General features: G+C 37.9%; 2 protein-coding genes across 2 annotated transcripts; one reads left to right on the top strand and one right to left on the bottom strand.

Annotated features, from left to right (window-relative positions):
* Window positions 1-16288: 16288 nt before the first annotated feature.
* Window positions 16289-18716, bottom strand: LOC116261254 (putative pentatricopeptide repeat-containing protein At5g43820). Its single transcript, XM_050079732.1, has 2 exons — window positions 18341-18716; window positions 16289-18247 (listed from the first exon to the last, which is right to left on the bottom strand). Exons 1-2 carry the CDS (start codon window positions 18593-18595, stop codon window positions 16892-16894), a joined length of 1611 nt encoding a protein of 536 aa, XP_049935689.1. The 5' UTR covers window positions 18596-18716; the 3' UTR covers window positions 16289-16891.
* Window positions 18717-18825: 109 nt separating this feature from the next.
* Window positions 18826-26295, top strand: LOC116261237 (uncharacterized). The gene is made up of 7 exons (XM_031639908.2): window positions 18826-18984; window positions 19994-20112; window positions 20251-20348; window positions 22425-22524; window positions 23494-23676; window positions 25687-25824; window positions 25953-26295. Exons 2-6 carry the CDS (start codon window positions 20056-20058, stop codon window positions 25807-25809), a joined length of 561 nt encoding a protein of 186 aa, XP_031495768.1. The 5' UTR covers window positions 18826-18984; window positions 19994-20055; the 3' UTR covers window positions 25810-25824; window positions 25953-26295.
* The last annotated feature ends 760 nt before the right edge of the window (window positions 26296-27055 follow it).

Genomic DNA, 27055 nt, shown 5'->3' with positions numbered 1-27055 from the left:
AAAAACCTAGCAGAAACTTGTTTTTCTAAAAAAAATATATATATGTATTTATTTAAAATAAAGATTTGAAAATGGAGATGGATGGCCGAAAGTATGTGGGGAGGGGTGCAATAATTGGGGTGGTGCACGTATTGACATGGTCCACGCGCTTCTACCGCTCGTGGACGCAGAGTCCTTGCTTGAGCATTAAGTCTGTTTCGCTTTCTCATCCTCCTCCTCATCTCTCTCTCTTATCAATTCTCTGTACAATCTCTCTCTCTGAATTTGCCTTTTCCAAAAAGCGCTGAGGCCTGTTTGGGTGCTTGGCTCTAAAGCTTGACACATTTCATGAAGAATCGGGAATTCCAAATTTCTTCTCAGTAAATGAGTAAAGAAAAACGTTTGGAGTTCATGAACTTAGTTCTGTCCTTCACATATGAAACTTCAACAAAGTGGTCAGAGTTCATGAAGTTGGACCATCTTTGGCCATGTGATGCTCTCTTCGTGATATTTTGTCCATTTTAATGTGGAGGTTTCTCTTTATACCTTATGCCAACCTCCTTTCTTTCATCATACCACAGTTTGTTATCGTTTTCAAGCTCAAATTTGGATGTCTATCCCTTTTCTCCCCTTGACTCCTTACACATGACCCTCGTTTCTCTCCTTTCAGGCTGAGCTACAGGTGAGTCCAACATCGGTTTTGAACTCTTGAGGGCTTAACTTCATGTGTTGTAAAAGAAGATACCAATATACAAGTTGAAGCATCGCGAAGGCACCTCTTGGTCCTGGTGCCTTAAAAGGAAATGTGGGCTTAGTCGACAAATTTGCTCGATGTATGATAGTTAATATACTAAAAATGCTTTTATATTATATTATATATAATAATAATAATAATAATAGTAATAATAATAAGTGAAGGATGACTGGTTATCCAGAGTCATTAAGCCGTCTAATCAGGTTTATCCATTTGATTTATATAGATGGTTGAGCAAAAAACAAGAAAAAAATGTGTTAATTAGTACTAAATGATGAAATTACCCATCACTTTTTTCTCTTAACCGACAATTTTGTTGGATCAAATGGTTTTAATGAGATGGTTGAGTTACTTTGTAAAGCTAGAGTGTCATTTAATATTTCTTTATATATAGATATATAAATGTATATAGATGTTCAATGAAAGACAAGAATAGGAAAAAAAAAAAGATTGAAGAGAAAAACGAAAGGAGCAGCTAATGGGTTGGCAACATGAGAAGGATGTCTGCCTCAAAGAAAGACGTTGGTTTAATTGGAAAATGATTGGTTTGGTTGGAGAACAACGAAAGGCCGATGGATCACTGTAAATATGCCGACGCGCGTCGCCTATGAGGACCACTTCATCACAAATTTTTTTTTTTTTCCCTTCATTTATGAACAGCATTTGGTGCCCTCACAATGAAGTAACCTCACAAAGCTTCGATCCAGCTACGCCATGTCTTGGCTGCGCTGCCAACCCTTTACTTCTGGTTTATCAAAGCTCAGTTATTTCCTTGTCTTTTTCGGAAGCATATTTGGTTTTATGTCGTAAAAAACTGCTGTCTCTGCCTCACTTTGTCTTCTCTCCTCCATTGCCCTCAAAGACTTCAATGTCTCTTCTTCTTCCTTCTCCTGTCTTTGCCTTCCCTTGGTTGGTTCATGTTATTTCTCACTGCAATTTCTTTCTGTTCACCTCCACTGCTCCATCAACTATTTCTTTATATCCTCCAATAACCAATTTAAACCTTATGATCTTTAGCGCTTCACGTTTTGCTGTATTTATTTCTAAGCTTCTGAAGCTTGGTTTCATTCTTGTCCCTAGGATGTCCTAGACCCTCGCTTTTCCTTTAGTAAAAGCAAACAGCAAATTGGCATTCGGGAACAAATGCAACAAGTTCTTACTTATATTCATCGTCCCCGAAAAGCCATGAAGTGTCTAACACAGTGCAGCTTTATTCTAGAGAAAAGCAAAGATGTTGATGGATTCCACTTGCTTTCAAACCATTCAATTCCAGCGCCCTTTGACAAGTAAAGGTCCTTAGGCTGCCACTGATAATTGAATCGACTCCTGGTTCTCTCTCTTTCTCCCTCTACCAGCTGTTTAAAAACAAATAAGGTGGCTAGCTGCGCAAGAAACAGAATCAAAACTATAATTGTTTTCCGATGGAAAAAGACGATTTTAGTTTGCCTTGCATTAGAAAGGGAAATAAATCAAAGAAAAGAAGAAACAGTAAAGAAAGAAGAATTTCAGTTTGTCCTGAATTAAGCATGGTGGACCTAAAGCTGAGGGCGACTCCCTCTATATTTGATGGCTTTTAATGCTCGTCCATGACTGGTAGCACCAAAGTTGCTATTGTCATTACTGGCGTTCTTGAGTGGCTAGCTGCAAGGACATGTTGAAGATATTTGAGCCAAAAACCTCACCAAATTCACACTTCTCTGTGTGCTTGTGAGGTTGGGTGATCTGTCAAATTAATGCAAATCCAAGTCAAATTTTGGTCCGTAGGTCGGGTCCAATTCGACGGATCCACGTGGATAACTATGTTTATATGTCATTTATTTAAGGATGTCTTGTTCTCTTTCTAGAAAATATTTTCAAATAAATAAAAGAAAGAGAGAAAGATGAGGGGAAAGAGAATTGGTGTTGTATCTTTCAGCAACCTGACCAAAGTTATGAGGCGCTTGACCTAACACTGGAGGGAAGGGAAGGAAGGTACCACCACCTCTTCTGATCCTCAAGCATGGATATCATGGAGATGCTGTCAATTTACAACCCAAAAAAACAAAAAAAAGTGATGATAACTATCTAAATCAAGATGGTTTCAAAGTATCATGATACAATCAAGTAATTTTTTACATAGAGGTGTATTTTACTTTTGAAATTATTCACATGTTTATATTTTGATTTGATTTAGCGGTTTAGCTGGTAACTTTGATTCAAAATTTATTTAACAACATAATTAGTTGCAAATAAATTGGGTGGGAAACACACCAAAGCAGAAAGAATAATAGAACCCTAAAAGAAGGTTTTTTTTTTTTTGGTGGTAGTAGAAGACAAAATACTTTATCGCTCATCCGGCAGCGTAGACCCTTAAAGCTAGGGCAGATACCCTTGGTCCAGAGGCCTATTCCTACTTTTCATGTGCCTATGTAGTTTAGACTTTGAATGCATGCCAAATCTCTAAAATCACAAGATCGAAATGACAAGAATGTTCATGTCAAGTTCAATCTTCTTTTCATCCTTCAAGTGATCATGTTGTTAACAATCCACCACTCGAAAAAGACTAAAAAGCCCTTCCCGACCCTATGCCACATCGAGACCTGTGTAGAGTACGGTACATTTGTCAACTAGAGTGCCAGAATTCTACCTTTTACAGTCAGTCCATAAAAGTAGCACCCATGTACATCAAATAAGCAGCATGTTTTTTACTACCCAATGTGATTGGATGTCCAAAAATGCCCCATGTGTTTTTTACGCTTTCAACACTGTCACTGATTATATTTACATGCGATTGAATGTCCAACAAACAAGATAAAAATTATTAGTGCATGATAGTAAAATCAAGACTATTATGGTCATTGCTTTTTTATTCATTAATTACTATTATTAACACCTGTTATATATGGTCCTTGTTTTTGTTACGCAGCACAGCAAGGAGCAACATCAACAAATATCACATAAAGTGGAACGGTTGGCTACGCTGTGAGAGTTACACTACTTGCGTCAATGCAGCTCAAAGGGAAAATTCGATAGATCTGAGCAGACCCTGATGCCTCTTTATCCTCGTAAAAATGCAAGAACTGATCTAATAAGTTCTACTAGAAGAAACAACTTAGGAATACTGGGGAATGACAACGATGCTTACAATCTTTCAAAATGAATCTAAAACCTCATTTTCATGAGAGGACATCTGTTTGTTTGTTCTTCCACAATGGGAATCACGCTCACCAAGGAAAATTAAGTGCTTCCCCTAGGAATCCGCACACTAGCAGCTTGGACCCAATTACAGTGAGTAGCTAGATCCAGACCAAAACCCAGACTTCTTGTAACACCTTATTTTGAAAAGTTCAATCTCTGAAGGCTGGAGCCTGGAGTGGACCAAGCTGTTATAGTGGTATCAGAACTGTTTCAACATTTGGACCTACGGTACGATAGACTCGGCCGTATGTGCCTTAATAAAGGTAGATTATAACATCACCACTTTCAAAAGCTTACCCATGTATCTAAGATTGTGAATAATTTTAGGGGCTTTTAAAATTAGTTGTTAAGTAGTTGGTTGTCATGATTTCTAACATTTTTTAAGTCAGAACCAAAACTGCTAAGGAGTTATTGGGAATCTATCCAACTGAAACCCCGAGCTCGGTGTAGAGTGAACTGGTTGCTACATTTATTTTGGTCCTATTGATGCATCAAATGTTCCATTTACCATAATCGACCCATTTGGTAACTCACTAGCGTACCAGGAAATTGGTCCAAGTTACATGACGATGCAGATCAAACTCCAATTTACAGGTCTACTGCAATTGCCATCAACTTCTTTTTGCCTTTGGTTAATTAGATTGGCTCGTGCTTGCCTTGCAAAGATTTTATCGAATAGTAAACATGGCTTTCAACTTGGTTTGGTTCTGTAACATGGTATTTGTAGACTTTATGTTAAATGGTAAAAGTTAATTCTTTGAACTCTTTGGTTTGCAAATGAATATATAGGTTCAAAGTTCTTACTGCTCACTTATTAGCTCCGCGTTTGCGACGAGTTAGAGGTTAACTCAGTTGGACCGGGGAAAAACTAAACAAGCTGCTTGACCTTGTCAAAGTTGTTTCTTGCTGGCCCTTCTTCTTTTACCGGCCTTAGCAACTGCAACGTGTTTTTTTTTTCCTGCTGATTGAGGAAATGAAGTACTTCAGTCGTTTTCTTTTGTGGGTAGGTTAAGATAATGATCTGTATCTTTGGCGAAGGCCTTCCAAAATCGATGAGCCGAAAGTCATCGGTGCGCCACTTCCTCCAAGCAAGAAAATGGGGGGGAAAGCAGAAAGAAGAAATTGACAGGAATGATATTTCTTAGCGCAAGCGTCAAACATACTGACAAAGTGAATTCAGATTAGGTCAGGTCACCACCAGTTTTTATTATCTGCGGCAATCTCATCTCAACTCACAAGAGCCCTGTTCATCTTGGGAGCCATCTGTAAACATAACCAAGTTCATGGGACATCACAAGTTTCAGAGCCATGTCTCTGAAGCTGATGGTGGAGCACTGCATTCAGAATGGCGACTCAGCAGCGTAATGATTGATGCCATCCACGAATTGTTTGATTGTTTTAGTGGGCAAGGAGAAAAGGAGGCCACCTCGAGTTCTGCCTGATGCCATTCACGAATATTTGCCATTGAATTGGGGTTTTAGCTTCCACCCTCCCACCTATCATGATGGACGATTGATGCTGAAGATCAGGTCACATCACCCGATGCCGCTGGTATGTGCTGCTGCTGGTGGCCTTGATGGTCTACAATCAGCTGTGTGCGCGCACCCACACACACACTACGAATAGGTGATTGATCCTAGTACACGCTGTGATTGATCCTAGTACAGCGTGTACTATGCACACACAGTCTTCAGAGGTGATTGATCCTGTATACTGATCAACTGCATGTATTATACAGCGTTCATAGGTGATTGACCCAGCAGACTCAACTGCATCTCCTAAATACGCACTCACTGTTCCAGCAAGCGATAGATCCTGCAATAGACTCAAATCAAGTACAGAATAAAATCAGCAGTCTACCGGATGTTACCGGAGCGCTAAATATTTAACCTCGCACTATAAACCATGAACAGCTAGGACGGCTTTCATCACTCATCAGCAGTCATTTGACAAAGTTCTCTTAAGAGTGATGAGAATCATTTTTTCACATTTGGGGGCAACAAGAGTTTGGGAATTGTGGTCCTGGGGAAACCAAGAGCTGACAAGGTGATTCTAGTGGTCCTGGGAATTATTTTCCCAGAAACCTGATCGAAATGTGAATTCCCATTGCAAACGTGCTCTTTCATCATTTACTTGATAATTGGCAAACGTGCCACCGATTGGAACACAATGAATGCAACAAAAAAATCAGGAAATATGGAGGTTTTCCATGAATGCATAGTATTTTCCTTCTGTATGACAATATTGCTGGACAGTGCTGAAAGTCCAGAAAAGCTCTTTGTCTCTAATGCCTATCTGTCGTTCATGTCCCCATCTTCCTGCTCTTTTCACCCCCCTTCCCCAGCCAAGAGCTACAGCTAGAGAGAGAGAGATGGCACCAAAGTAAGGAAGAAAACAAGAGGGATACCAGCTAATGAGTTGGTAGCATGAGAATGACATGCTTCCATGAATGGCCAAAGCAGAAGAGGATATAGAAGGGAGTACCCAGCTCACAGTTTGGTTGTGTGAAGATGACATCTTCTCACAATGCCAGCCACACACTTCTGCCTGGAAAAGGATTGGCCTCTTAGTTGGACAATGGCACCATACCTTTCAGTTCACCACATAAAGTCCCATTGCATGTGCCACTTGCTTCCACAAGCCGCTTGTGCCAGCTTCTACCACATATATACAGGATCCCCTTACATGCATCATGCATGGATGATCACACAGCTTAAATTCATGCATCATCAAGGCTACCAATCTGGGAAATAGTCACTAGATTACCATATCCTCATCACCTTATCATCATTTTGCACGTCCTTGCATCAAGCTGCATCTTCTTTTAGTGAAACTGAATCAAGTTAATGATCTATATATTGACCCAGAATTATCAGCCTTGTATATATATAAGAAGCTCCAACCGTGATTTAAGAAAGCAACACGAAATTCTACTAATTTTAATAAGATAAAAGAAATCTAGCAAAAGAGAACTGTGAATCTTACACCAAGGCTGTGATTGGAACTGCTAGGACGACCTGCAAGACCGTCGTCTAGTATTCCTATGTGCTTCTATTATGTGTAGGAGAATCAATGCATCTGGCTTAATTTCCTATAGGAAGAATGAGAGACTGCGATTCAGTAGCCTTATCGATATAAAAGTTTAAAATTTGAATAATGTTCTAGCTCATGAAGTACGTTTACTGCACTATGTATTTGGGAAAATTAACTTGAGCAATAGACCAAGTAATAAGGCGAGGATCATTAAATTAAGCATGTTGGGTACTGAAGGAATGTTGATCAGTGATGAATGAGTTTCAGTTCAGCTGTACAGTGCGACAAGAAAGGGATGGTTTCGCCGTGTTCATTGGCAAGACGAAGAGACGACAAATTGCTCTTTCACAAAGCTGGTGAGGACCATGAAGATCAAACATGAAGTGTATGGTCTACGTAACATAAAAGCACCTCTCTCTCTCTCTCTCTCTTGTTTGTGTCTGTCTGAACGGTGATGCGTAGTATCGGTGGATCAACCACTTCCGTCCCTTGTAGTCCACGTACCGATAAAAAAGGTGCATATCACTCCATTTGCATCATTGGACTCTCTCGTCCCCACCCCCACGCAAACTGTTGAAATTCTTAACTCATGGTGCAGAGATCATAAAGATTCTTCAAGTCTTCTTGTCTAACTCTTCCCATATCTCAAGTGATGTCATTCTTGTAGTACCCACTGGTAACTGTATTTAATTCACATGAATGTGGTGCAGAATTGTATTTCTTAAGTAGACACATGAATTCGTTCAAGAGACACACGAGAAGAAAAGGGGAGAAAGATAAACATGGTTTCCTCACAATAATGGAGCACCCCACTACCTTCTTCAATTTCTAATAGTTTTTCCACCATCTCCAATAATTCAGCCCTGCCATTGCTCTGTATGATTTTGTCCAGCTCCATGGGAACAAAATTATTTCTTGCTGCTACCTGATGGCTGGAGCCGATCAACAGTTGTCAGATGGTTGGTTGGTGTCGGTAGATCCATTTTATAAGCCTTTACCTTCTTGACTGTCACTGCCACTGGAAATTCTATGGCCACGCAACCAAGCATGAATGGGTTTATCAAAATATAAGCGAGGGAGGCTTCCAAAATATGGATTTCTTTTTCTAGACTTTTGGCTGCATTGAAAAGCTTCACTTTTTTCAGAACTTGCACAACTGCAAGCTCGAAGTTTTGGAAAGCAGAAAAACCAGAAATTTGTATTTCTAAACCTACTGACAGGCAGGCCCTGAAAGTCTTCCCGCAGCACTAAGATGTTAACAGTCTCGTCCTTCCACTAACTAAAATGCGAGTCCAGCTTCCAAGTAACATCAAGGGAAAAAATGGCCAGGAAAACTAGGGCCTGGCTAGCTGCAGCAACTTTCAGGGATCACAAAGTCTCAACTGCAAGATATTTAATATGTAACCTCGAGCCTCTAAAAAACCATGAAAAGAGAAAATTCATAAATAATTCCTTCTGCTATTTAATTATTACATGCAGAAGCTGCACTCAAGTTAAGGGACTTGGTTGTACATGGTCTTTACTGCTGTACCTGTCGTCGCCAGTTCCAAGAAAATCGAAATGTCATGCTTGTTCATCTGGAGACTCAAACCAGATCTTCACTATGCTAACTCTTTTCGGTCTAGATTTACCACACTTCATATTTCTTTACCCCCTGAAAAAAAAAGTACATTTAAAGAATCAGAAGATAATAATGGCAACAGCACACCATTATTGTTGCCAACAATGTCAGTTACCTTGTTTTTTTCGAGGCCCCAAGGTAATAAATTGAAGAGGAAATCCGAAAATCTCAAAAAATTTCCTGATCTGAACCATGAAATCAAAAGGAAGATGAAACACATCCTGAATTGGCAGTTGTGGTTCTGAATGGGTAAAATTGACGAGGAGGCAGGAAAATCTAAAAAAAAAATCCTGATATGATGAACCCTGAAATGGCACTGTGACAAAAGGAAGATTGAACACATCCTGAATTCAGTACAAGGCATGATTGTAAATAGGTAAATCGGTGAGGAAGTAGGGAAATCTAAAAAATTTTCCTTACCTGAACCCTGAAATGGACACTGTGACAAAAGGAAGATAAAAAATATCCTGAATTGACAGTCGAAGGCATGCATGGTTGTAAATGGGTGGAACACGGTAAAAGAGTTTTACAAATCCGAATCATATGGTCCCACTGTCAATGCAATTATAGCTGATCATACACATCTGAGCTAATTGGGAAGGACCTCACTTTTTGCCATCGCCTGATTCTTTTTCCAGGATTTTTAGTTACCCTCTTAACTTTCCAGCTATCTGGGCCCTAGAAACGAAGAACAAGACATTCCCACCCATGATATGTAACAAACATGTCCTATTCCCGTTTCCATGGATCTGTTTGGATAAGAATTTTTACACAGTGTGAGCCGCTGCTCCATGATTGAAATTGGTGAAAAATTTGGGATGCATTCTGAATTTACCCATCTCCTTATGTATCCACAGATCTAGCCAAAAGCATATTGCAGAATATTGCACACCTGGCCTCAAAAAATGTATGACATTTAAGCCTCACCAAGTGTGGTCAGTCCATTTTTTTGTCTTTTCCTTTGTATTTTCTTCGCCATCTATAATGCCATGAGGAACAGCATGTAGCACGTGTTGATTAAACTGAAGATCTTCAATCATCAATGACGCGTTTGGCTAAAGCAGGAATCAGCAATTCTAATCGAAACAGTTTCAGCCGATCAGTTCTTCATTTTTCACCTGTTCGATCCTCTATGTAGCCAAAGTTCCGTTGAACTTGCTTAGGAAGAAGTTCTCAGGATCAGAAGGCCTCCATCTCCAAGTTTTACACCGAGCAAAAACTCATAAATATGTGAGGAGTAGCTGAATCTGCTCCCCACACATATGCATAGAATGGTGTTCTCCAAGTTTTGGTGCTGCCCAACTAAAGATATAGTGTTACGTAATCTGATAGTGTGAATGGGTCAAGCAAAAAGCTTTTTCTTGTTCAAAGTCATGCTGTATATTGCATGTCAATGGAGAAATAAAATCACGCTTTTTTAACCCATCAGAATTTGATGCATTTTTATGGTACTGCCCAACTAAAGATATAGTGTTACGTAATCTGATAGTGTGAATGGGTCAAGCAAAAAGCTTTTTCTTGTTCAAAGTCATGCTGTATATTGCATGTCAATAGAGAAATAAAATCATGCTTTTTTAACCCATCAGAATTTGATGCATTTTTATGATTTTGAGGCTTCAATTTCCATTCTACACAACAAATGATGCGATGCAAAATTTATTGCATGTTAAATAAACTATTCAGATCACATCCTTTAAGCTGTTTTGATAATTCGCCTGTTTAATTAGATGGGTGTGAGTTCTTGAGGCCAACTTGTCTTTTACCTACCTTTCTGCAAATGACCTCATGCCTGTTAATTATGAGCATTGGAACCAGCTCATCCAGTCGATGAACTGGTCGGAAGCAACCAGCAGCTCCTTTTCTTTAGTAGTCAAAGTCTCAGAACCTAATTTTTGGCATCCAAAGTCCAAATGATGAAGAAAAAATATTAGCCAAGGACACCGTATTCTTAGGTCCAACTCTGCATATATATAATGCAGCCAATTTAGTTGGCTTAAGTTGCACCAAAGAAATTCTGGTACCGTTTTCAGCTACTGCAGACAGAGAACCGCTTGCAAAGAAAATTTCGCTACCAGAAACAGAAGTGGCCGACAAGTCTCATATCGGGTATTCAGTCCCGCAAACGGTATCTGATTTGACATCAAAAAGAGGAGTGCAAGAAATGGCGCATGTAACATGGGAAGAGCACAGTTCAATTCTTCTGTCAGCTATTTGTATTCTGGTTTTAAACGGCGGGGTTTTGTATGGGTATAAAACGGCAAAGTAGGTTTTACCATAAAAAAAAAGATAAATTTTAAAACAGTTAATCTTTGGACGAGAACAAGAAAGGTGACCAAAATCTTAAAAACAAAATGCAAAAAATGTGAAAACAAAAATCTGCTAACTAAAAACTGCAAAAAAACAGGGAAAATATGAAAAAATGGTGAAAAAAAAGTAAAAAACACGAAATAAAATGCATTTCTTTCTTTTTAAATTTTTTAATAAAAAGTGTTTCATGTTTTATTCCGCTGACTAGTTTTTAACAGGTTAAACGTTTTTTTTTAATAATACGAGTTTTTTGGTCCAAAGACATCAAATTAGTAACCGCCTCGGCTCTAAGGAAACACGACAGATGAACAACAGGCAACAGTTAACCAACTTAACCTCGGTGTCCTCCTTCCTCTTTCCTCGAGACAATAACTAGAGAATGATTTAGACAAGCATGGTAAGGCACAATCAATGTTCTTCAAAGGCAAACCAGGAAAAAAGAAAAGCACGAGTGTGTCCCTTTTAATAGCAAAGGAAACCACCATACCTGTTTTCCTTTTTGTTGTTTAACATGTTGAGAAAGTTAGGAATTGTGCATGTCTTTCATCTCCAGTTTCATTGTTCAATTAGACCATAAATGGTCTCTAATAAATGCCGGGAGCAAAAGGGTTTGAACATGAAGGAATTCCTTGAATGTCAAGCCCCAAGATACCCTTCCGTTGTTCACCAAAAGTATGCCTCTATTACTTTAGCATGTTGCAAAAGACATGCAGTAACTATTTTAAGTACTCTGAAGGCTTTACGTCAACTTTGCAATGTTAGTCAGTTGCAAGGTGCAACTTCCCAAGTGTAAAAAAGGTATGAATGGCCCTATATCTAAGGTTCTTACAAAAAATTAATAGCTATGTATATATAGTGTCTAGATCAGGAACTACCATCTTGTTTTTGAAAATTGGAATCTCCTAATTTTTTCATATGGCATCGTTGATCTTATTAGAAGCCAATCCGCCAGAATTTTTGGTACAAGATGAAAACAAAGATGAAAGGATGCCAAGGACTACAACTCCAAACGAAGGAGGCATAAACCTCAATCTTTATTTTACATTCCTTAACAGTCGATAATCAGATTTAGACTAGATTTGAATAGGATTTAGACGATCATAAAGTTAGACAACTGATTCGTAAAAACAAACCATATCTAGCTTAGTAAAAGCAGGGCACTAATGCACTTCAATAATCGCGATATTCAGTGGGATCGTATGCTAGTTTCCAATTAAAGTACATAATTTCAACACACTTGGTATGCTTAATGGCTTACAGGCCTTTATCCGTAGCTACTTTGTTTAAAATGCCAAGTGTGTATTTCTGTTGTGTCAAGCTTAGGCCATCTTCGCTTTTATCCACCTCAAATCTCAGGAAATATTTTCTTGAATATTTGGCATAGAAGATGTTTCACCTCGCATATATGATCCTTTGAGCTTATGATAATTATCTTGTTGATATATACAAGCAACATTGATTGTAACCAAGCGATTGCATTTTTACCCCGACAACCAAGCAAGGGGTGTTCCAATAAACATCAAGAAACACCATGGCTTTGAATTTCTTCTTTTAACAAACAAGAAGTGTTTCGATGCTCTTATCAGATTTATGTTCCATTTGAAGAACGACTTACATTTAAGCACACTTTTGACATTGGAGGATCTCGGCACAATATCTTACATTTGACACTCGTACAAAGTTTTTATCTCTTTATTCATTGCTTCAATCCATCTGTCAGATTCTTCAAACTGGTGGAAGTCTACTAGCTCCTAGTGATATCCAACATGTAACAGAAAGAGATGAAATTTTATGCTGAAGTTCTCCCAACTGACTAATTCGCAAATAAAATGTTTGACTCTCCCTCATATTCTCTTTGTGAGTTGATTGCTTGACCCAGTGCTGGTATTGGGCATGTTTGGTTTTCTTCCTTTCCTTACACATACTTTGCCTTTGAGTTTTTAAACTCACTATCTCGGTCATGATCAATAATGGACATCACCCCTCAGATCGTGGAGTTATCTATCTGCCCACAAACTCTTTTACAATCCCCTGCAACGCTAGCGTGCATTTCCATATTTATCTACGGAGAGGACATTTCACTCTTACAAATGGACTTTAGGTGAACGGATGACGCACCAAAAGAAAATTTTTCTTTTATAAATCCTCATGCATTTAACTTTGGGATTATAATATCGAGACCAATTATAATCATCTGCATATCCCGGCAACATGCATTTGGCAACCTGGTTATGAACCCAATTCCTTAAGGAGTTGGCAATATAAACATAAATAATGCATCGATATTCTAATAAGTTGGATCATTATACAGATTTCCATCAAGAAGAGATCATCTACGCCATTCTGTTAAGTATAAAGGCAAGACTCTCTTCCATTTATTCCGTAATTTTAGAGAACTTTAATCAAACACTAAAGGAATATTAGCCTCCTCCATCACGTTGGAAATGAACAATATTTGATGAGAAGTGATTTTGACAAAAGCATGGAACATACAAAACAAACCAAACACTTCATATTTTCCCTTCATAAAATATATTCAAGTACAATGAAAAAACTATCAAAAAAAAAAAAAACTCATGACTCTCACAAATCTGACAGCTAAAACACATTTATCATCACTTTCAGGATTTAAACCAGAAGACAGAACAAATCCATCCAAAACAAGTCTCCAAGATGAGTCCTATCACAATGAGGAAGATAACCATGCCAAATGTTTGGTTTATTACATTTGGACAAACTAAAAACAGACTGGAAAGACGAAAACGAAGATGCAGATGAAGACAATATCAGCTTCATTACAGCTGAAATACCTGGAACATGAATAGGAGAAGAGTCTTCCTTGAAGACGTACATGTTTCCTTGTCAATCTCTTCCTGCGGCAGGTCACTCTGGTGTATAATGCAACGTTTGATAGGTTTGTGTAGCCATAAATCCTATTTCATGCATTTTTTGAGATATATTAACTTTGTAACTATACAATTCTTTTGCAAACAAATTATATTATTGTAAACCATTTACAAATCCATTACATTGAACCATCTTAAACCATTTACAACTACATTGTAAATAACAATCTTATCGTAAAGCCATTGAAAGAGACACACAAATTGAATGATTAGCATAGCTAGAAATATCGTTCTCGGGTTTTTATTGGCGAGGCTTTTCTCGGGTATTTTTTTTCGGCAAAGTTGTTTTTTGAGAAAAACTCAGAGTTTTTTTTAAATAGATAATCAAAATGTTAAGTAAATATACAAGAAATGAAAAACGAATATGTATTGTATTGCATTTAGGAGGTCATGTTAAAGACCTAAAACAAAAGGAAATAAAACAATGAAAAAAAATTTGAAAAAAAAAAATAAAAACAGAAAATGAAATAAAAAATAAATGAAAAAGTTGCGATAAATTCATTTTTAACGTTTTTTTCAACATATCGAAATATTTTCCATTTTTTGTTTTCTTTATTTTTTCATTAGCATCATGATATTTTCAAAAATATCACGATATTTGTGGCTATAATAATTATCATTTGCTGGCAAAATATAACTGTTTCACTTTATCCTGGCAATCAAAAGCACCACCCTGAAAATAGGAAAAACCATAGTAGAAAAGGTGAGCATATCCATTGCTTTCTCACAAACGGGAGGCTGAAAGAAGGATCTATATTGACAACGGAGTGAACAAAATACAACATGATAAATATTTCTCACAAATGGGAGGCAAGTATATCCTTTGCTTTCTCGCAAATTTATTGTCAGGGGAAGTTAGCAAGATATAGTATTAAAAAATATTGTTGGTGATATTTTGAATAACAAATATATTTAACACATTAAAATATGAAACTTGCTTTTCCATCAATGGAACAAGGAAAAGAGAAATCATATTGGAACGTATTCTAGCCATCTGCAGCAGTACACAAGGCCCTCCACACTGGGACCAACCCCCTTAAGGGCGGATGTAGTTCCTGCAAGCAAATCCTGGTAAATATATGAAAAGTACAAGACCTTCTCTCTCTCTCTCGGAACATAATTTCCTTAAGTGAAATTTAGACACATGTTTTACATGTAAAATAGACAAATTGTACCTGAAAAAACGAGTTCCAGTTTTGTATTTTCTCATAAAACTAATGCCAAGCTCCAGTATCAAATGGCTTTTGTCACATTTATTCACAGCAGGCTCGAGAATGCTGTAAAGCGTAAATAAGAACCAACCTCTCCTTCACTGTAAAAGAAAGAAAATTGATTTCATGGTCACTGCACCTAATTGACAATCACTAATCTCAGTGAATTGCCCATGCTATATTTATGAATTCCGTTGCCGAATTCATTATGTAACAATGCAAAAGGCCAGAAAAAATAAATAAATAAAACATTTAATATAATCAATTATAAGCATAGATTAGGCGTACAGTCAAAATAGCTAAAATAAATTTCACTGTACAAGGGCGAGAAGGAGGAACTGACCAACAAAATGCATTACCTTGCGGCTTGCGTAAAAAGCAAGAACTACTGCACGTGACGTAAACTGACGAATTACAAAACGGTGAATGTCAACAGTTACATTGTGTTGCGATCATGCATGTACATAGAACTTGCTGGTTGGAAAGAATGCTTCAAACATACTACAGCTTTTGAGAGAGTCGGCCTGTCAGCAGTACAGCCGAATAACTCTTGCTAACTATACATGGCCAGTATAAACAATTAAAGTGACTCCTCTGTTAATAGGATCCGTGAAAGCTTTGGCTTCTACAATTTTGTCTTGTCACCAATAAAAGCAAAAGAAGATGTGCCAGTATGTTCATTAAAATGTGCAATGCAACAGCAGCATATGAAGAAACAGTTTGTCTAGTGGCCACTACATTGAGTAACATATGGAGTATATACGATAGCTGGCTGAGTTTTTCTGTTCAATGCAACAGCTAACTGAGAAAGGTACCAACTTTAATTTAACCAAGTCAATATGAAAGCCTGAAAAACATGGGCAAAACTACACCCATCAGTCCAGACTTACAACTTTTTGATGCATCTTTGTGCAGATTATAATGTGATGGCTGAAAGGAAATATGACATGCCTTCAGCTCATTTTCCTAAAAAACTCAAGGAAGTTAAATCTTTTAATTAAAATTATTACACTCCTTATTACACTTGTTTAACCTTTTTCTTCATGTTAGATTTCTACACTTTGTTCCAGTTATACGAATAGTTAAACAGTTTACCATAGATTTCTCACCTCATCCAAATCATCTATTGTGCTTCCTGCTTTCTAACGCATATCATTGAAGACCTACTCTCTATCAATTTTCTTTTCCAAAGAGGACAAAAGAAACACAAGACACACATTGGCAAAATCAGCAAAATTTATCATCTTTCTTCCCTAAAATTGAACTCGATGGCAGTATTTGATATGATGATACTACAGGATCAGCAAAATCAATTATATTCTTTATTTCAAATTTAACTTAAAGGAAGCAGGTTATAAAGAAAAAAAAGCTTCGTAAAAGTTGTGGTCAATTCAAAAAAACATGGTCACAATGTCTCCACTTGTCCTTAGGCACCTTTCTCATGTTCTGCAGGGGCAAAAGTTCCATGACCAGAGTCTTCCGTTCAATTATTAAATATACAGGCAAATGTCCAAAATCTTTTTCATCATAAAAATCTAAACTGAATCACAAAAAAGTTTTCCATGAGTGTGATATTTGCGAGTAATGAAGCCTTTGATATCCAACTGAAGCCTGTTTCAACTTCATCCAACTGAAGCCTGTTTCAACTTCAATATGTTCTTACTTGTTACCATACACAACAGGTAAGCTGTCCTCTTGAAACCATGCTCAGTGAATTGAGGCATCAACAATTCCTCAAAATTAAGATTTGATACCTTTTAACAATGATCCCAAATTCTCTCAATTGTTATGAAAGAGCATCCAGAGTTGAACCGTATGTTATCTTGAATTTACTACGGCCAATCTGGTGGAAGAGATAGTTCTGTAACCCACTGCGGCAAGAGCCACTGGAAGAAACTCAGCCTCAGAAATGCCAACCATTTGAGCGCCAAAACTTTCTAGCATTTTCAAAACTGCGAGCACGCTTCATTTTCAAGAAAAGCCTGTATGCAATCTCTACCTTACAAGCATTCAGTAGCTTGTTATTTAGCTTGCTATAAATCACCTTATTTGGACAAAACCCTTTACTTAGTGACTCCTCCATGACATGTACAGCATTTTCTAGCTGCCCAATATTGCAAAACCCATTTACAAGGTACTCATACACCTCAACATCTGAAGACTTTCCTGATTCTATCATCTCCTCCCAGATTCTCATCATTATCCCACATTTCCCAAACCTAGCTAACCTCCTGAGTAGCAGCTTATAAGTTTTTATTGAAATTTCACATCCAGCGCCCTTTGACTTATCGTAAATGAGAAGAGCAGCATGAGGAGGGCCAAAACTACAGAGTGGCTCCATAAATGATGTCACCGTTCCAGTACTTGGAGCAATACCCCGACCCAGCATAGCGTCAAACAGTTCAATTGCATCAGCCACCCTCCTGGCTTTCAGGAAGGAGGAAATCAATTTTGCATAAGTGTCTTCATTGGGTGGGCAACAGTCTTTTTGCAACATCTCATGGTAGTATTTCAGGCACTCATCCAAAGCCCCTACTGCTGCAAAATTATAAATAAGTGCATTGTAATTCAAAGTGGTCTTATTGCACCCTTTATCCTCCATCGAGTGAAAGACATCAACGGACTCCTGAACTCTTCCTGATCTACCCAACCCTTCTATAAGGTAGCTGAACGTCGATGGTTCAGGTTTAAATCCATTGTTCACCATTTCATTCCAACTCCTTTCTATTTCCTTCACTCTCCCTAGTCTTGCCCAACCAGCAATCAGTATATTGTATGTGATCTTATCACATGATACCTTCCCCTGCATAGCTCTAACAAGTGAATCTGCCATTCTAGCATGAGACCTCAGGCACAAACACTCTAAAAGAATATTAAAATGTTGACAATCGCAGCTCAACCCAAATTCCTCTAAACATTCAATGAATTGGACCGCCTTCGACACTCGGCGTGCCCTAACGTAGCTATCAATCACGATTGACAACGTTTCCGAACCAGGGCAAAGCCCATTTTTCTTCAATTCATCAGTCAACTCTTCCATCTGATTCAGGAACCCTTTTCTTCCCAGTGCCTTGAGAACAATGTTGTAACTCCTCAAATCTTTCGGAAAGGGAGGTTGCTTCACGGCCCACCGGAAGAACAAAACCATCGCTTGCCCACTCAAGTTACCCTTATTAACGACCTCCTTCACTATTTTCTCCGTCACTTCCACTCCGGTAGCCGCCAAGGCAGACTCGACACGAGCTGTTCCCACCAATTTCTGCAAGAAAACGCCCCGTAGCTTCTCCGCATCAGATAAAAACCCGTCGACACCACTCAAAAGCCTTTCATCATCGCAATCGGAAGTACTAACCGCGGAAATTTCGCCTGGCCTCGAAATTCCAGGATCTATTGGGAGCAATTCAGAGAGTTGCCCAAGTACAAATTGCTCTGCGATTTTTGCAGATGGTTTCGAGCCATTATGGGCAAATTCTGAAGTTGAAAACCAAGTAAAGGGAAAGAAAAGGAAGCGACGGACAGGAGATAACGGATACCTGCCTCCGAGGAGGCCATAGCGAAGGGGATTCAGAAGAAAACGTAGGGATCGTTCGACGCAGACAGACGCCATGAAAGAAGAGAACGACGAGAAGGACGCTCTCCAGCGTCAGTGTTCATTGTTCGACAATCTCACTGCAGATAGGATGACTCCGGCGAACTATGTCACAGTGGTACGCCACTTTTGGTGGAGTACCCGTACCGGTACGCCGGTACTGCAATACCGGTACGTTGGTACGTCCCGGTACGTTTGGATCTGGGTTCGGTTCGGAACCAGGTCCAAAGTATACAAAACTCCAGTTAAAACTTAAAAACGAAAATGAAAATCGCAAGTCTTCCTCCCGACTTTGGAACAACGGTGGCCTTCCTTGCAGCACCTTGGGCAGCGGCCACGGACGGCTAACGGTGGCTGGCAGCGGACGGCGACTGAACGGCAACGGACGGCGGCGGGAGGGTTTTAGGGTTTTGTCTCTTGAATCTTGATGCCCAATATTGTGATTTTGTATTTTCATTGATTGCATTGTTGCTTTGTGATGGAATTTGGGCAGTTTTGTTCATGATTGGAAGGTTTTTAGGGGTTTTTAAGCCACTGATCAACTTTCCTTTCATAGGGGTTCGCCGTTGGTCGCCGGTTTTCATTATTTTTGGGGTTCATTATTGTTTTTGTTTTCGTGGAAGAACATTGCCACTCAAGCTTCATCCTCAGTTTTCAGATGCATTGTATGCTTCACAGGAAATCACTAAAACAGACCGTCGGTCATTTTAAATTATCTGTATTTTTTGTTGTACATACTTTGAAGTACAAATGAGATATTGAGATACATGCATTCCAATCTGCACACACTTACATTACTGAATCAGTCAATTGGCACATTATATTAGTGAATGCAGTAATCACTAATCTGTGAAGGGAATACTTACAACAGGGAGACCCCAGATCACTTTTCATAATAATTGATCTTTGTTGATATAATTCAACTCTTACTGTCTTACAGCATGGAAAGAGCATTGTATGTTTTATGAGATTATCTATGATCTATGGAAGGAACATTTGATCTTTTTTGTTTTTTTCTATGACTTATGAGATTATCATCTATGAATTTATGGAAGGAACATTGTATGTTTTCTTTATCTATGGATTTATGGAAGAACTTTTGTATGTCTTATGAGATTATCTATGATCTATGAAAGGAACATTTGATGTTTTTTGTTTTTTTATGACTTATGAGATTATTATCTATGGTTATCTATGGATTCATGGATTATGACATGTGAGAAGATTTTTTGGTTTTCTTTAAATTTTAGGTATTATAAGTTAATAATATTATAATAGTCGCCGTACCCGTACCAAGATTTACGAAAACACCGTACCAGCACCCGTACCCGTACCCGTACCATTGTGACATAGCTCCCGAGTCCGACGTGAGCGCGAGGCTCTCTCCTTACAGTTTACTCTCCACAATGTCATCAGGGGGAACGCGGACGAGAGAAATCGGAAAGTGCGGTACAATACTGCCGTCTTCGTGATCTTCTATGGCTAAGCTTGTTCCTCGATCGGGAGATGCCGTGTTCGCGAGCGTTGAGCGTGTGGTAGTTCGCCCTTCTGCCTCCTATTTTCTCTCTCTAGTTGGGCAATGGCGTTTTGTTAGCTTCTTTCAACTCCCTAATGTTCCGCTCATTTTTCTCTCTTTGTCGTTCCTTTGGCATTCGATTTTGCTGCTGGGAAAGAATGCGGAGTTGTTCACTCTCACATACGGAGCGATCGTGCGACAGCTCCTCACTGATCTCGAAGAGACGGAGGAGGTCAACAAGCAACTCGATCAGATGTATGCATCCTCTTCTTGTTTCTCTTTTCTTGGCCTTGTTATTTTAGATCTCTATTTATATGCTGTTATTTGTCCACGCGTTTTGATATCATCATGGTGCTACTCAATTACGACTGTAGATGTTAAATTTAGCGGAATAGGCCTTTCATGATTCAATGATTTAACGGCTTTTTTAGGAGAGTTCGGAAGAGGTATAAAGTAACACGAGCTCCATGACAGCGTTCTGTCTGATATTTCCTTGTCTCTGTGGTCAGTGGATACAGTTTCAAAATTCTTGATATCGGATTCTGTTTGTTACACCTTTGAACTTCAGGGCGCGGGTTGTTTTACGAACTCTGTAACCTGGAGGTACAATTGTTAGTTGCCGTAGCATTGACATCCGGATGAGGGTTTAGGCGAGCCCTGACTGGTCTGGAATTTTTGGCATAGGAGCGGAAAAAGTTGGTTCTTTTTTTTTAGGCTGTTTCCGTTGGTTCTCTTTACCTATCCTATGTAGTGGCGCTTTATAGCACAAATACCACCAATCGTAGATATATCATCGAATGTTGAACTTTTAATGGGCGAAAAAGTCTGGCCTTTCAAACGATTAGTTTCTGGGGACCTACAATCTTTTTGAACCGTCAACATGATCAGTAAGAAAATATATGGTATGAATGTTAAGACGACGAATTCGTTTGTAGCTTCAGCAAAAAGGAGGGTGTTCTCTGGATGAAGTGCATGGGACCTAACTGCTAGGTACGAAGAGTGAAGGGCGAGAAACGTGGAAATTAACAGAAGCAACGGCTAGTCGGCATTCCACAAGGAGATTCACTTCTCTTCCTCTTTTTTCTGGTTATTCTAAGTTTCAGATACTGATATTTTAGTAATTCCTTTTCTTCTTTAACCCTTCTTTAGTTCTAGAAAGAACTCCTACAAAACTTCTCACTCAAACTTGCTCAGTTGCTTGGTATTGTGTGATGAGACCTGGAGAATGGATCATTACACCAGAAGGCTTCTGTTGTTTCACAAAATTGTCCTTCTCTATGAATGTTTGTGAAAAATGTTTATGCGTGCAATGCATATTTGGCTGTCTATGCATACAGTGTGAGTTTCATAAATCTTCTAGCTTTTGTTTTCCTGGCCATTGGAAAATTTGCAGTTTTCAGTTTTTTTCCCAAAAATGCAAAAAATTTTAGGTAATAATAAATGCATCGACACATTAAAATGAACTACTAAACCCATTACTTTATCATATAAAATTAAAAATTCTTACTATGTGTGATCTACAGGAAGAAAATGTTTCATGAACTTTTGATGATAAATCATTTAGGTGATGCACCAGCTGGGTAATGTGGACTATGAATATAATTTAAGGGTTTGGTTCAGCTGTTTTCAGGTTTACATTATTAGCTTTCAACTTGTACCAATGTTCATGTGAATTTTGTCATGATACCCTTTTTCAATCACAACATAAAGTTTCCGGTTCTGTATCTTTCTGGCTAGATATGCATTACTTGGGCTGAAGATCCTGAATCCATATGATTGACAAAACATTAAGGTTTAAGCCATATTCATTTCAGAAACTTTTAAGGTTCTTTATGTCTGATTTTGGTCTCCAAGTAGCCATTCCCCAACAATGGAAGCTGGTCGTGAGTCTAAATGCTTAAGACACCTCTTTATTGATTCAAATTACATGATTGGCACCATGTTAAGGATAAAACCATATTCATTTTCAGAAGATTCTTTATTTCTTTTATGTGGGATTTTGGTCTCACAAGTCATGGTAGCCACTCCCCAACAATGGGTTCTCGTTGTTAATCTAAATGCTTAAGATACTGCTTTTACTCAAGGTCAATGATTTGAACTAAATGTCACTCTGCCATTAGCTAGGTCGTTTGCTGCAATTTTTACCACCTTTTACACTTTGAGTTTGTGCAAATCAATATTTTGGCTGCTTTGATGAAATTGTTTATGGTATTTGGCTTTTTTTAGTAGTACTGGTGCCCCCCTTCCATAATCAGTAGATTCCTCTCTTTAAAGTCTTTCTAATTCCTCATTGACCTAATTATATTGACAAAAATATTGCTTTTTATGCAGGGGATATAATATTGGAGTTCGTCTTATTGATGAATTCTTAGCAAAATCAAATGTTTCTAGATGTGTTGACTTCAAGGAGACAGCTGAAGTAATTGCAAAGGTAATATGGGAGGAAGTAGAAACCTGTTCACTGCTTTGTCTAAGTAGCTTGACATTATGATTATTCTTATATTCTGTAAGTCTATTTGTGATAAGCAATTTATGGCCATGTAAATGTGTTCCTCTTATACTGTTTTACTTGTTTATCATTTTCTTCTCTGTTCAAATGTGTCGTTAAAACAAGCCTTGTCATCACGTTTTTCTTATTTCAATCCCTTTACAAGGCAAGAAAATATGTGAATTATGCAAGCTTCTGTCACATTTTATTTCATTTCTTTTGCTTTTCTCTTTGATTTTTTCCTTTAATAGATGGTGTTGACAAGATATCTTATATGCTGTTTTACTTGTCCACATTCATATTGTTGTCTGTTACAAATAAATATGACTCCAAGGTTCAAGTATCTAACAGTCGGCTATAATTTTGTGTTTATACTATGGCTTTTGATGTTTGTTTTGTTCATATGGCATTGATTTCATTTGAAACTTGAAAGGTAAAGAGGACACTGAGAACTTCGGTGGAAGTGCTTACTGGCAATATGAACCATCAGTTATCATGTTAATTTGTTAGTACTTTATCTGACAACATATAGCTACCAAAAAAATTATTCCAAGCTGCTTCAAACTCACCAACTCTAATTCTTTATGACTTCATGCACCAACTCTATATACTGGTACTCATACAGCATTCTCCAACTCTCATGTACCAACTCTTGCAATGACATGCAAATTGTCCACCTCTAATTGCTCATGACTTCAATCCTTGGAACATGAAATTCTTCTCTCAAGTGCTTGTTCCACCATCTGTGTTCTTTCTGAATAAAAATTGGGTGAAGGAGGCAATCACAATTTGTTTTCCTTCCTTTCTACCTTAGTACCATTGTTGTACTACTTTCTGCCTTTCATGCCTTTCGTGGTTTTGGTTTTCCCTTTAAGAATTAATGGTGTCTTCATAATTCATATTGTCAAACAGGTAGGCTTTAAAATGTTTTTGGGGGTGACTGCAACTGTTACTAATTGGGATGCTGAAGGAACAAGTTGCAGTCTTGTTCTTGAAGACAATCCTTTGGTAGATTTTGTGGAGCTTCCAGATACCTGCCAAGGCCTGTACTATTGTAATATCTTGAGTGGAGTCATCCGAGGAGCACTGGAAATGGTAAGCTGTGTAACTTGTTTATTCTTTGAGTGTTATTCACAGCTAATTTTATTCCTAGGAATTGACATGCATTTATGAGTCCATGTTTGAAACTGATTTGGTATGTGATACAATGGTCTACTCTCTGTCTTGATATTCCGTATGCTTCTGCATGTTGTAGGTTGTTACTTGTTAAAGGGGTTTTCCTTTTTTAGCACCACTGTGAAATTGTTTGGGACGAGCATGCAGAAATATTTCGATAAAACACAGAGTGGTTAGAAAATGCATAAAGTGCTAAAAGATGATATATGTTGGTGTATGATCTTGCATTGTTAATTTGGGGTATACTATTTCTGCCTGCCATTTGTTTTTGTTTGTAAAGAAACTTCTTGGTCCAGCAGCTATGATCACTGGATGGATGTGTAGTGCTTTTTTTTCTGATTCCTGAAGAAAGCATTTTCTCCCTCCTGAATGAGAATTGAGAGGACTTCATGGTTATTGGGTTGGCTCATTCTCTAGTTTACTTTTTCTTTTCTTTTCTGGGTTTATCATGCTGTTGACAGATGCTGGTACTGTAAAAATTCTGAAAGTCATTTTCCTCAGATATTCCTGATAATTTTTAAAGTTTTGGTTTAGAACATTTATAAAATATAATTTCTCCTCGAGTCCTGAAGCTTTTTGAATGACACTGCGGCTAGGAAAACATTATGACAAAGTATTATCCTTTTAGTATTGCTTGTTTCATTGAAATATTTTCATCAGAAGAATGGCAGCGACACAGTTGCAGAACACATATCCATGCAGCTCAGATGGTCATGGTCTCTCATCCACCATTCAGCGTCTTTGTGATCTGTATCCTCCAATATAGATTATGGACTAGCATGATAAATAGTGTGCTTTGGCTTGGAAAAAAGGTGAGGTATTTGCCTATCACCAACATGCTCATGTGGCCCATCACTTTGTCGCTAGGTACTGGGCTGCTGGTTCATGGATCAGGAGTTGCTCCTTGCGAGTGACCCAACCAGAATAACAGTTTGGGCATTTCAGAAAATCTAACTGGCTATATGTGTGTGTGTGTACCATGGAAACTATAAAAGTTATTATTCTATAAAAGCATAAACTTTCTAAAATGTGTAGATAAGATTTTATAAACTTAAAAATCAACGTCTGATTTTTTTCTCTTGTACTCATCTGGCATGTTCAAGCGGCATGATTTTAATGTCTTAACATGCAAATCACATTTTTTCGGGTGAAGGGAAAGAGTATTAGCTTAACACACCCCCCCCCCTACACACACACACATGTCATTGTCAGATTGTTGCCATTTTTTTATAAAAGAATATTAAAAATGGAAATATCATGGCTGTTATCCTTTTTTTTAGAACCAACGTTTTTTAATATGTTTAGTTTTAAGAGGTTTCTTTTAATAATTTACTTCACCAACAAGTTAGATCAAGAACACAGCAGTAGAAATTGGTAGTTGTTTTAATCTTTGTCAATATTTTACAGCAAAATGAGCGAAAACTGGAAAAATTCATAATTTTCTATTATTTGTTAATATTTTTTATTTTTTGAGTTAATGGGATTTTCCCAAGGAAAAATAGACTTCCTGATTAATGCCTGTGAAGACCCTGCATATGGAAACCTGAGACCAATGTTTGTGATATATATATATATATATAATATATATATATATATATCTGCACATAGAATTTGGATCAGGAGTAGAACATATTGGATCATTTGGAAGCAGTGATACTTGTTTATAAGTCCTATATGCTGTATTAGATGAGATGGCTAGATGTAAGGTCCCACTATCATAACCAAGGGGTCTGAAGTCCAAATCCTTTAGGGGCTACACCAAAAATTTCTCTACTGGAATGAGAAAGAAAAATATTTCAAATACTAAATTTTGACCACCTGAAATTACTATTCCCTCTGATAGTGGATAGTTTGCGTGTTTGATCTTAAAACTACTTCAAACCATGTTATTCTTGGGGTTGTTTATAAACGTGAATTTTGATGTTACAGGTATCAATGAAAACTGAAGTATCATGGGTTCGAGATATGCTGCGAGGAGATGATGCATATGAAATCAGAGTCAAACTTCTGAAGCAAGTTCCAGAGGAATATCCATACAAAGATGATGAATAGCTTTGCATGCTGCAGGTGCCTGCTTTTTTCATGTTTTGCAGTGATTCAAATTCTATGTTTCTTTGGCTTGAAATTGAACAAAAAACGCCATCTAGGATGATATGATAACTATCTTAAAGTTGTCTTTTCTGTTTTTTTACAAGGGCCACGTTTACTGTCAGCATTGAAAATCGCTTCAGAATGTGATAGGAATTCTTATGTTGAATTCCTTCTAAAGGCTGAAATCGTATTTAGGTATCAGCAAATTCCTGTATAATTTTACCTTTTCTTTGTGGGCAGACACTGTGCTTTTTTTATGTGAACTGCAGACCAAAAACCAAAAGGCTGTACTTACTCTTGCTTTCATCTTTATCAGTATGCCTTTAAAGCATCCTTGTTTCAACAGGAACTGTGGCATACTGCCAAGTGTAACTTACTGGTCAAACCTGTCTTATGGAAATTGTAAGCATACCATTTTAAAATAATTCCTGTTAGACAGCCATCAAAGAGATTTATTACAGGTGTGGATGGTCATGAATTTCTTTCTGGACAGTGTCCTCTAATACAGGTAGACAAATTGTAATGTTGTATCTGCTTGGCGATTGTGTTTCCTTTGTTGATCCAGTCATGTTCAAGCTTTTTGCTTTGATCATTCACAGATTGGAGCAAGTAATTTTTATCTGATGTATTTCTGCCTGCCGCGGGATGTTCATAAGTGGTCTGGCATGGCCTGCATCAAAGGCAGATGCAACCACGAGCTTTTTTTTAACCTTCACATCAAAGCTTTTTCTCTCCTCTTTTCCTATATATTAATTGCATGGAATGTGGTTACATCTGTACTTGTTTATTTCATGACAAGCAAATGAGAAAAGCATATAATCCTTCAGATGGAACTTTCCATTAGGTTACCGTGTTTCATAATAGATACATGCATGGGAGGGATTAAACTTGTAGGTGGTGACGAATTCATTAGAGTACTTATCAAATCGTGCACTCGGACTCTGTTGGAAAATGTATACTATTTATGTACATCTATATTTATACGCAAAGGTGCGCATTAGGTGGCCTTTCGTCTATATGTAATCACCAGCTTTACATGTTATGTCCCTTAATAGAAAGGTTAGCTCTAGTTGACATTGTTATCTCTAAATGGACTTCCTCTATTAGGCTTATGATTAGGTAAATGGGCCGCGGTAGCGCTTATCCAACTTTTAGCAACACGGGTTTGAGTTTGTATGATGATTGCCACCTCCTTGTGTACTGATTT

Source organism: Nymphaea colorata, chromosome 9 (assembly GCF_008831285.2).
Source record: "Nymphaea colorata isolate Beijing-Zhang1983 chromosome 9, ASM883128v2, whole genome shotgun sequence".
Taxonomy (NCBI): Eukaryota; Viridiplantae; Streptophyta; class Magnoliopsida; order Nymphaeales; family Nymphaeaceae; genus Nymphaea; species Nymphaea colorata.
Note: the sequence above shows the minus strand (reverse complement) of the source record. Positions and strands in the feature narration are given on the sequence as shown.